Source organism: Sapajus apella, unplaced genomic scaffold (genome assembly GCF_009761245.1).
Source record: "Sapajus apella isolate SASKATOON/1434 unplaced genomic scaffold, GSC_monkey_1.0 scaffold14, whole genome shotgun sequence".
Classification (NCBI taxonomy): Eukaryota; Metazoa; Chordata; class Mammalia; order Primates; family Cebidae; genus Sapajus; species Sapajus apella.
In genome coordinates this window covers 11,267,774-11,279,825 of record NW_022436954.1, presented here as the reverse complement: position 1 = coordinate 11,279,825, position 12,052 = coordinate 11,267,774, and the positions used below count along the sequence as shown (strand labels likewise).

Here is a 12,052-nt window from a genome sequence, read left to right as displayed (position 1 = left end):
CTCACTCTTGTGTCCACGTCTCTCATCCACAGGTACCGTGATTTGCAAGTGGAATATTTCTTTACCTTCTCTTATATGTGCTTCCCTTTGTTAAATAATCTCCCCCAACCCAGCCACTCCTAACTACCCCTGTGCTGATCACTCCTTTCCTGATACAAGTAAGCAAATTTTCATTTGCTTATCTAAGTTTACCTACTATAGACCCTCCAAAGTGTTTGAAGGTGACTTCTAGGTTACACAGTCATGTGAGAAGAAACCTGGTGCTGGGTATGCAGTGAAGGCAATGTTAAGAAAATGTCCTTTACCAAAGTCCTGGGTCAAATATCAGGAAGTCTGGCTAACGTGCCTGTATCAACAAGACTTCTAGCCCTTATTGTACCCAATTACACAGTCTTTGGGCTGCTTGTTAGTAACCACTCCCTGGGATTTAGGCCATTCGTTGCATCGGCTCATTTTATGATCCTAGGCACCTGCTTTACAATATACCCTTTTAGGCTCTCAGGCGGGGATCTGCCAGGTGACATCTGACTTTAGGAAATTAATTATGTCTACCTGGATCTGGATTCTAGCCTAGACTATTTGAAGTTGTTTGACTTTAGGCAAGAAATGGACCTCGGTTTCCCAGAAATGGTTTTGTTTGATTTCTCTTTCCTTATCTGGGAATAAAAGCAGTCTCAAACACCCAAAGCTTTCCGATATTATCTTTTAAAGTAAGTAATTAGAAAATGTGCCATCAGTTAAGTATATGTATTTCAGGTGTGTAGCTATATTAGAAAACAAATTATACCTCTTTATAAGCAAGAACTGAAAATGGTATCTTGAAATTAGAAAAGAGCTTTTTTTTTTTTTGTCTCTGCATGTAAAGTAGTTTATTTTAAGGGGAAATTCTCCAGTGGCTCCCATCTTAGCATAAAAGTCAAAGCTGGGCAGGCTCAGTGGCTCACACCTGTAATCCCAGCACTTTGGGAGGCCAAGGCTGGTGGATCACGAGATCAGGAGTTCAAGACCAGCCTGGCCCATATACTGAAACCCTGTCTCTGCTAAAACCAAAACCAAAACCAAAATTAGCTGGGCGTGGTTGTGCGTGCCTTTAGTCCCAGCTACTTGGGAGGTTGAGGCAGGGGAATCGCTTGAACCCTGGAGACAGAGCCGAGATCGCGCCACTGTACTCTAGCCCAGGTGATGGAGCAAGACAAAGCCCTTTTCATGACCTATAAGGCCTTAGAAGATCTGGCTTCTGGTTCCTTTCTGACCTCAGCTCCAAGCGTTATCTCCTTTGCTCACACTGCTCCCATCGCACAGAACTTCTTATGCCCCTTGAACACTTCAGCTACCTTTGCACATGATGTCCCCTCAGCCCAGGACCCTCTTCTTTTAAATAGACTCATGGTGGCTTCCTTACATCCTTCATGTCTCTGCTCAGAGGTAAGCTTTTAGAGAGGCCTTCCCAGGCCATTCTACATAAAAGCCTCCATCCTCACCTCCACTGACACTTACCATGCCCCTGGCCTGCTATAACTCATAGCCCTCTGTCGCACTATGTGTGTGTCTGTCTACCGTTTATCTCCCTACTGAAATGTCTGCTCCATGAGGGAGGGGCTTTGTCTCTTTGGCTCACTGCTCTATCCTTAGCTCTTAGAACACTACCTAACTCACAGTAGAAATAAAATATTTTTTGAATGAGTGAATTAATGAGCAAACGTAAGACATGGATAATAAAGCAGTTTTTTCCCCCTTGGGAAACTTGGTGAGTTTTGTGAGATGAGAGCATAGGGTACATATTGGGGTGTGCTGGACAATTTCTAACATGGCTCCATGTTTTCACCTCCTGGTATTCATGCCTTGTGTATTCCTTCCCCCTAGAGCGTGGGCTGGCTGGGGCCACATTCTAATATAATGAATATATTGCAGCAAAGGTGATGGGATGTGGTTGCAGAAGACCAATTTCCCTCTTGCTTGCCTTCTCTCTCTTGCTCTTCCTGCTCTGATGAAGGCAGCTGCCAAGTGTGAGCTGCCTTATGGAGAAGCGCATGTGTGGCCCCCTAAGAGTAGCCTCCAGCCAATATCCACAGGGGAAAGAATCCTTCCCCAGTGAGCTTTGAGATGAAGTCAGCTCCAGCTGACATCTTGATTGCAGCCCCGGAAAAGACCCTCCTAAGCCAGAGGACCCGTGTAAACCCTCCCTGGATTCTTGACCCACAGAAACTATGTGACAATAAGTGTTGTTTTAGGTCACTAAGTTTTAGAGTAACTTGTTATGCAGCAATAGCTATCCAATACATGGCATATGGTGGAAGATAAGGCCGGAAAGACAGTTTCTATCTACTTGGAGAGCCTTGCATGGGGTGTGGAGCATTAGGCAGAATAATGCCAGTGCCGGCATCCTGCCAAATGCTCATGCCTAATCCCTGGAACTTGTGAACATGTTATGTGGGTTATATGGCCAGGAAGAATTAAAGATGCACATGGAATTAAAGTGGCTAATGAACTGACTTTAAGAGAGGAAGATTAGCTTGTATCATCTGGGTGGGTACAATGTCTTCACAGAGGTCCTTGTTAGTAGCAGAGAAAGGCAAGAGAATTAGAGTCAGAAAAGCAAATGTGATGTTGAAGGCAGAAGTCGGAATGATGCAATTGCTGGCTTTGAAGGTAGACAGGGGCCATGAGCCATGCAATGAGGGTAGCCTCCAGAATCTGGAAAAGGCAAGGGAATGGATTCTTCTCTAGAAGCTCTGTTACTAGGGCAGCCCTAGAAAAATAGCTGGGAAGGCTCCTTATTTTCTTAAACAGCTTTTTTCCCCTTAGTCTTTTTATCTACAGGTGCCACTGCTTATAGAGCTCCAGATTTTCCAGGATGCGGCAGGAACTTCATGATCCCTTGCCAAACACCAGAGGAAGAAAACAATTTTCTTTTAAGGGAAAAGAATCTAGTATTATAATGATACGTTAATGATCTAGAGGTAACTAGGGGTTGCCGGTTCTGGTTTGCACCTGTCTCATGCAGCCTGTCCCTGTCCCATGCAGCCTGTCCCTGTCGCATGCAGCCTGTCCCTGTCCCATGCAGCCTGTCCCTGTCGCATGCAGCCTGTCCCTGTCGCATGAGACAGGTGCAAACCAGAACCAACAACCCCTAGTTACGTTTAGATCATTAACATATCATTATAATACTAGATTCCTTTCCCTTAAAAGAAAATTGTTGACATTTTGTGTTCATGCAATGTAGGAGGAAGTATATCTGGGGGTTGCACCTGCATGTTTGAAACTCCACCCTCAGCCTGCTTACATACCTCCCTGCCCCATATCTAACTCTTGAAAATTCCCCTGCTGCCTATTGCTTAAGGAGAAGGTGCCTTTAGAGCGAAGCTCCCCTTCTCCATTCCCTGGCCAGTGAATATGACCCGATTGCTTTTGTCCAATTGCATGTTCTTTCTTTGTGACCCATAAAAAATAGGGTAAGAACTTGGTTTACTGGTGCCACCTCTAGAAGGAACACAGCTCTTTTGACACCTTGATTTTAGCCCAGTGAGACTTCTGACCTCCAGAACTGAGAGATGACAAATTTGTCTTTAGTAACAAAATTTGTGGTAATCTGTTACAGAAACAATAAGAATCTAATACAGGACTATGAGTCCAATATGGTGCTGACTTTGGGTTCTAGAGCCTGCTCCTGATCATCCTGAGATGCTCCACACACCCTTGGCCTGCCAGCTCTTTAACCACTCACTTCCTTGTATTAAAAATTACCATTTACAACCACGGCTGCTGCGAAACTGATCGTGACGCAATTGTAGTAGTTAGTAAATCCCAGAACAGGAACCACACAGGCCATACGTTTCTTAATAGAGGCATTTTGACAGTCCTTGGTTAACTATTGACTGGGATTATATGTTCATTTATTTCCTTGTTTCTCCTGTGCCTAATTTTTGGATATTAAAGCACTCAGACTCTTTCTGGACATAAGTAAGGTTTATTTATGGTGATTATTCTTTGCTGTGGCAGCAGAAGCAAGTTTCTCTCTTCAGGCTCAGTTCAGGCTCTGTAATAGTCTCAAGCTGTAGTAGCTTCTTGTTAGGCAAGTGTGGCCTGAACTACGTTTCTTTCTTTCTTTTTTTTTTTTTTGACACAGAGTCTGGCTCTGTCACCCAGGCTGGGATACAATTGTGTGATCTTAGTTCACTGCAACTTCTGCCTGTAATCCCAACCTCTTGGGAGGCTGAGGCAGAAGAATCACTTGAACCCGGGAGGCAGAGGTTGTAGTGAGCCAAGATGGTACCACTGCACTCCAGCCTGGAGACAGAGTGAGACTCCATGTCAAAAAAAAAAAAAAAAAAAAAAAAGAAGTGACTTTTTACCATGACAAAGATTGATTAGAAAAATTAAAAATAGAAAAAAAGGAAAAAAGTGAATTATGTGGAAATGAAGAGTGGAAGTGATTTTTTTTGCATGTGCATTTTGATGATATGAATATTGGGGTGATTTTATGGAGAAATAAAGGGAAAATAAACCTAAAAGAACAAGTAGGACCCAAGGGGAGACAGCTGGAGGCAGGGGATGACACTGTTTCTCAAACTATGGTCAGACCTTTTATGTATATGGCTCACTTTCCCCTTCTTCTGAGCAACATGTTTTTTTCTACCCACTGCGAATATGAAGTCAGTGTCACCACTGGGTTCCTCTCTTGCATCTGGGCCTCAGAGAGCTCAGTCTCCTACAGAGTTTCCACTTGATCTCACTGGTTGCTGCTGCAATGTTAGAGCTAGAACCTTATCCCCGTTTTACCCAGTTGCCCAATGCCACTTAGATAGTTAGTAGGAGAGCCTTGAGTAGAGCCCTGCTTATTAGACATGTGGGCTTTCCTCTAATACATTTTAAAATCCTCTAAGAATGAACTAATTAGAACATGCTCTTTTTGTATAGTGTTTAATCTTTTATTGAACATGTAGAGAGAGAAGGGGAGGTTATTAACTCTCCTACTGGTACTGGGATAAATGAAGAAGAAGGCATAAGGCCAGTTGGCATGGAACGCCACTGCAAGTGGATTTCATCCAGCTGAGGAAAGTTTGGGCATTAGTATGTGCTCCAACGAACCTCCAGGTTTTCTCCATTATGGACAACGTAACTTCCAGCTCCTGAAAAGGAAGAAGAAAGGGAACTGGGTCAAATGATTTGACCACTAAATCACCAAATAATGGATGTCATCTCTCCTAACCCCTTGGCCCAATCACCACAAAGGCTCACAGCCCTCTCCATGCTTTGGGCATTTTTGGCACGAGTGTTTTGGGCATGTCTCTGGGTCTTCTTGGCATGTCTCTCCCTTACCTTGGCTCAGTGGTTTGCCTCCACTCAGAAGTTCCCAGTAGGTTCTGTCATTATTGCTGGCCCATAGACCCTGAACAGAGGTGATGTAGGGCCCCCATGAGCTCTCCTCCATTGTGAAGCTGTGGGTGACAGCAAATAGGTTACTGGAACTTAGAATTGTCAAAGGAAATCCTCAATGGGCATTTCTCAAACTTTAATGTACCTGAGAATCACTTGATGACATAAAAAATGCAGATTTCCTGGCCTTATCCATAGATGCTTTTATTTTTAGATATGAGGTGGGGATCAGGAATCTGCATGTTTTATAAACGCTCCAGATGATTCTAATGCAGGCACTCCACACTCCATGCTAAATTAGGGAAATGGTGCTCGTGGTTTCTTCTTCTCCCCCCACCCCCCACCTGCTATGGTAGATACTTTTCAGACAACAGCTTCAACCTTCCACCCCAAGATAGTAACAGCTGAAGATACTGATTCAGTAGAAGAACTTGTTAACCTCATGTCCTGGAGGTACCATAAGTTAGTGAGTTTTCCCTTAGGAAAGAGGAACAGGAAAGGATAATTTGATATTTCATATTGTGTTTACTAAAAAGTGACATGGTCAATATCTGTTTTATATTTCTTAGTCATTTTCTACCTTCCTTAAAGCCCTCGAGAGTATCCTTTATAATATATATTATTATTCTGATTTTCTTTATAGCATCCCACGCTATGTTGTTAGACACAATAAATAACTGTGAACTAGAGTTAAGGAGCCAAATAAATCATACTTTTCAGAGGCAAAGCCATTATTTTAATTTTAATACTTGACCTCCTTGGCCAGGAACTTTAATTTAGGGATCTATGAATTTTCTGAAAGCGAGGGCAAGGAGAAGCTTCAGGGCATCTGTGAAACTCCCAATTTAAATGCCAAATTTGGCAGTAGCTCATGCCTGTAATCTCAGCACTTTGGGAGGCTGAGGTGGGCAGATCTCTTGAGCCCAGGAGTTCAAGACCAGCCTGGACAACATAGTAAGACTCTGTCTCTAAAATAAATAAACAAACAAATGCCAATTTTTGTGTGTATGTTCATTTTTTTCTGGGGTGAACATTCATTGCATTCATCTGATTTTCAAAGGGGTCAGCGATTCAAAAAGAGTTAAGAACCACTTCTAGATCTCAAATGTTTGACTTTAGAAGTTTTATTTATTGAAAAACTTCTACTAAAATAAGAGAGAACCTTGAGACGAATTAATCTATTAAGTGAATATTAATTTACTACCTATTAGGAACAAGAAGATGAAATATCTCACCTCCTATTTTAAACTCCTCATGTGAGATGTAGATGGACAGCAAAGCGACTGACCCAGAAGTGTTTTAAATATACTTTTTCTTTAGGTGCAAATGCGTTCTGACTGCATCTTTAGCAATGACAGTAAACACCTTAACCTCAAGTTAGGTACAGACCTACCAAAATATAGTATGGTTTATTTTCTGAGCTTTCTCCATCACAGCGAGGAAGACAGAACCATGTGGCACAGTGACATTGGCTGAATATGTTTCGTTAATTCTCACAGAGTAATTGACTGAGATATGTGGTTGTGACTCAGGAGGTGTCACAGTTATAGGCTCAGGAATGGAGATGTTGAAGTTACCTGAGAGAGACAGAAAAACCCAGAGCAATATTCAGAAATAAAAATGATACTAGAGTTTGCAGATCTACCTACTTAACTCCTATCCAAGGACTCCTTGCCTTTATGCAGACATGGATTTACTACAAAAAGCAATTATCGTTACTCAAGGGGCAAATTTCTCATATAACTGAAGCAGAAACTAAGACCAAAACTCACCAGCTTGTGAATGTTGGCACTTGGCTCAACTCCCAGCTGTTTAAGCAATTCAGTTGCTCTAACTTCTGTTTCTCACAGAGGATCCTGACTTTTTTTCATTTTTTTGCCTTGGTACAGCATACAATAATGCTTACCTTTTCTCCTTTTTAATTGCTTAACATTTATTGAAAACATATGAAGTGCCAGGCACTGTACTAATCATTTTAAACGGATTATCTCCTTCAATCTTTACAAAAACCTACATTAGATATTGTCCTTGTTCCCAATTTTTACATTAGAAAACTGAAGCTTAGAGGATAAATGTTTTGTCCAAGTTTCCTAAACCTGTAAGTGGCTGAACCAAGAGAGGGCAGAGATATAAGAAAATGTCTCCTTTCCTTCTACCTGGTTGCAAAGTCATTTGTTTGAATAAGTAATGTATGCTACAATTTTCGAATAGTGTCATATCCTTTCTACACAGATGTCTCATTTCCCTGAAGGATCACTCAGTATGGAAAATCAGAGTCACAATACCAATCCTCTGTGCTTTATTTAGGATGAGAATGATACTCAGATCCTTCTATACCCAACAGTCAGAAAATACGCCTTTGGAGTTAGATATTATTTAATCAAGTCTGCCTTGTTAATGTTTGAACTAAGAAGGACATCTAGCACTTAGTTAAGAACAAATCCTCAGGTGGCTGTAATCCCTGATAACATGATGAAAACTGAATTCTCTCTGGTAACTGTTATGTTTTGGAGGTTTCTCTGGTCACTTTTGGTTTCTAAGGGCACCTGAATCTCACATGCTTTGGGTGCTATGGTGAAAAGCAAAACAGTGTGCTCTTTAATGCTTATACCTGAACCAGAAACACAAGAAGAGTCTTTGTTAACATCCAAGTAGGTCTTTCCCAACAGGGCAGGTAAGACCTGGGCTGCAGCAATTGGAATATTGAATGCTCCTCGGGAAATTTCCATGAGCACTGCGTTCAGAGTTTCTCGGCAATTCCACTCAGTTTCATTATAATAGTCTGATGATACAAAGAGCGCCTAATGAGGCACGGAAGCGGGAGGGGTGACAAGAGATAAAGAGAGACAGAGAGAAAGAATATGAGACACTTCAAATAAGAACTAATTAAGTATTAATTGAACATTGACTACCTAGGAAGCACCTCAGAGAACTCAGATATCTTTCCTGTTATCCAGAAGCTTATAAACTAGTTTGGGCGGGGAGGTGAGAACTGTTTAATAACATAAGCTATAATAGTTCCAATGAGAGCAGACTTTGCCACGTTCATTTCTATATCCTATTACTGGGAAATACTGGTCATATAGGAGACACTCAATGAATATTAACAAATTATTGTAAAAAGAGATGCCAGAGGAATATCCTAAGATTGCATCTAGTGGCATGTCTCCTTCAGAAGAGGAGAGGAGCTCACACACATTTAATGAGGCTAAAAAAAGCCTCCTGGAGAAGGTGGTATTTGAGTTAGGCCTTGGAAAGTGAGATAGAATTTAAATGCCAGCTGAGATGATAGATGGGGAGCTCTGTACACAAGAGGAATAACATGAACAAAGGTGTTAGGTAGGAATGGCCAGGACATGATCTGACAGTGATGAGAGTATCTGCATTTTAGCAAAGTTTCTCAGGGGATTCCTCCTGGTTTAGGAGAACTGGTGTATAGGGAACATTGGAGGCAACTGTGGAAGAACAGGCTGGAGAAGGAAGTTGGGCTAGACTAGCAGATGCTTGAATTTTATGGTGAGGTGTCTGACATCATTTGTTGACAACAACGAGGAAGTGTCTGACATTATTTGATTGACAATGGGGAGTTCATTGAACAGAAACTCTCTGGGCAGCAGAATGTAAGTTCTATTGAAGGGGCAGAATTGTGAGGTAGTAAAAGTTAGGAGGGTATTGGGGTGAGCAAGACAGGAACTAAAGTGGGTTGGACTTGAACATGCTGCTCTGTAGTTTCCCAGGGATGGACAGTTCCTATTTTCATCTTTTCTTGGAGGTTCTTAAGCTAACCAAGTGATCCACAAGCATTTGGATAAGAAAAAAGAAAAACTGGTCATAGTACATCGCAAGACACTTCAATATATGTTATTCACATACATAACAATAAATTAAATGTTATTAATATTTAAAAATGCCCAGCAATGTCTTGTAGACAAGCGGCTCTTGATCATACTGTGAATCTGTATCACTTGTAGGGCTTTTAAACAAGAGCAAGGCACAGGCTCCACCTCTAAATTTCTGTACTACCTGGCTTTAGTTCTAAGACACTAATACCTAGTGTCTTAGAAAACACTAGGTATTAGTGTTTTCTAAGAGCTCTTTCAGGTGATTCAAATGTGCAACCAAAATGGGAAACCAGTTTTATATTCAGTTCAAACTTAGTAAGGCAACCAGCAACATAAAGAGTAACAGCAACGATATAGATAACCTTGTGACTGAACCCATGCTTACACCTCCAGCCTCCTGTTACGTTTCCCAAGGACTGTGTGCTGGCCATGCTGAACGCCTTGACCTTAAAATGCCTCACAGGGGGAGGGATGCAGCAAACCACCAAGACACGTGTATATCTATGTAACAAACCTACATGTTCTGCACATGTAACCCAGAATTTAAAGTATAATAATAAAAAAATGCCGAATTTTTTGTGCTTTTGGGGCTTTGTCCTTGCTATTATCTCTCCCTTGAAAGTCCTCTCACCCTGAGTCAGCCTGGAAAACACCTGTTCATACTGAGGATGCAGTAATTTTTTTTTTTTTTCTGTAAACCTTCCTTGATTGCTTCTTATATCTTCCCCTTAGAGTTTGTAAATCAAGGGATGAATGAGTGCAGAAATGAAGTCTCAGACCTCAATGAGTGTAGGCGTGACAGGGTACGTGCTGAGTGTCAGTTTTGAGAAAAACTGCCCAGGTCCCATCCCAGTCTGCACCATTTCCTGGTTTTGTGAGTTGAGGTAAATTACTGACAGTTACTGTGACTCATGCTCCTAGTTTAGGAAATGGAGATAATGTGGTAGTTCCCTCTTATCAGCGGGAGATACATTCCAAGACCTGCAGTGGATGTCTGAAACTGTGGATACTACTAAGCCTTAAATATACTATGTTTTTTTCCTATATATCCACACATATAATAAAGTTCAGTTTATAAATTAGGGACAATAAGAGATTAACAACAACAATAATAATAACATAGAACAATTATAATAATATACTACAGCACTGTTACTCTTGTGCTTTGGGGCCATTATTAAGTAAATAAGCGTTACTTGAACACACACCCTTCAACGTTGGGACAGTTGATATGATAACGGGCTACTAAGTTATTAACAAGCATAGACTGAGAGATGAATCACTTCCTGGGTGGAACAGAGCTGGAAGGTGCAACATTTTATCATACTACTCAGAATTATGCACAATTTAAAACTTAGGAATTGTTTATTTCTGAAATTTTCCATTTACTATTCAGATCTTGGATGACCTTGGGAGACTGAAACTGTGGAAAGTGAAACTGTGGATAAGGGGGGACTACTGTGTGTGTGAAAGTGTAAAACTACATGTGATAGAACAACAGGGTAGATTGTATAGACTCTAGAGTTTCTTAGAGAAATTGTAGTTAGGAAAAGCTTTCTAGAAGCATTGGTTATGGAGAAGTAAAGCTGAAGATGAGAAGAGTACATGTCAGGCCGGGGAGGGGAATCATATGAGCAAAATCAAAGTTAGTATAGGAACCGCAGAATAGATAATAGAATCTTAGGAGGCCAATAAGAAAGGATAAAGATACTGGCCGGATGCAGTGGTTCATGCCTGTAATCCTACCACTTTGAAAGGCTGAGGTGGGTGGATTACCTGAGGTCAGGAGTTTGAGACCAGCCTGGCTGGCATGGTGAAACCCCATCTCTACTAAAAATAGAAAAAACTAGCAGGGCATGGTGGTGGGTGCCTGTAATCTCAGCTACTCAAGACACTGAGGCAGGAGAATCGCTTGAACTCAGGAGATCAAGGTTGCAGTGAGCCGAGATCACACCATTGCGCTCCAGCCTGGGCAACAAGAGCGAAACTCCATCTCAAAAAAATAAATAAATAAAATAAATAAATAAATAAATAAAAATACTGCTTTCTTCCAGAGAAGACTCCCTTCTCTGCCTCTTGTTTCACCCTTTGACTTACCTGCATGGCTTCCCCTGTACTAAATGTGTTTCCAATGAGACCATTTCTTTTTTTCTTACACAGAATCTTTTCTACCAGTGACTTTGTATAGTTACTGATCTTCGTCAGATCTCCTCCGTCTGCTTTGACCTGCCCATTTGTTAGACTCCTGTTCACGCAGGTCAGAGCCAGGACAGCCATTGCACCAGTATCTGTCAGGAAACAAAACATTGTTGGTAGGGGACCAACCATCTTAGTTTGTCCTGGGCTAAGAGGTTTCCTGGGATGCGAGATTTTCAGTGCTAAAAGAAAAAACAGAATTAGAAAAACTGGGATGGTTAATCATGCTAATTGATGAAGAAAGATTTCAAGATATAGCAGTCATCTCTCCAGCAATAACCACTCAAATATTTAGAGATTTCTTCCCAATGTTCGGTTGCCATGTACTCCATACTTCATACCTCATACTGTAGTGTGATGGGTCTCCCACCAGGTTACTTAAGCAAGTATGTCTGCTGCCTGAACTTTGAAGCCAAGGCCATGGTGCTGAACTGAGGAAGAGGTGTCTCTGAGAATCCAAACATCCTGGAAAGCATCTAAGAACTTGCCAAGGCAAAGAGATCCATCACACATACATAGCAGGCAAAGAGCCAGGAAATTACCTTAAAAGCAGCATAGGGGTGGGATGTAGCACAGATATCTAAAGCTGTTTTGCTGCCATGAGGAGTGTTTTTTTTTTTTTTTTTTTTTTTTTTTTT

At 41.4% G+C, this 12,052-nt stretch overlaps 1 protein-coding gene and 1 long non-coding RNA gene across 2 annotated transcripts in view; both read right to left on the bottom strand.

Annotated features, from left to right (window-relative positions):
- Positions 1 to 4,904: 4,904 nt before the first annotated feature.
- The window catches only part of TCN1 (transcobalamin 1), a 16,433-nt gene continuing 9,285 nt past the window's right edge, over positions 4,905 to 12,052 (bottom strand). The window contains exons 5-9 of the mRNA XM_032283309.1: positions 11,316 to 11,506; positions 7,988 to 8,177; positions 6,770 to 6,953; positions 5,320 to 5,438; positions 4,905 to 5,129 (exon numbers count right to left, since the gene is read on the bottom strand). Of these exons, the coding sequence (XP_032139200.1) occupies positions 5,068 to 5,129; positions 5,320 to 5,438; positions 6,770 to 6,953; positions 7,988 to 8,177; positions 11,316 to 11,506 (746 nt within the window). The 3' untranslated portion in view covers positions 4,905 to 5,067. The remainder of the gene's footprint in view (positions 5,130 to 5,319; positions 5,439 to 6,769; positions 6,954 to 7,987; positions 8,178 to 11,315; positions 11,507 to 12,052) is intronic.
- LOC116554988 lies at positions 8,791 to 9,752 on the bottom strand. The gene is made up of 2 exons (XR_004270336.1): positions 9,444 to 9,752; positions 8,791 to 9,411 (listed from the first exon to the last, which is right to left on the bottom strand). It is a non-coding gene; the product is annotated as an uncharacterized LOC116554988 (long non-coding RNA).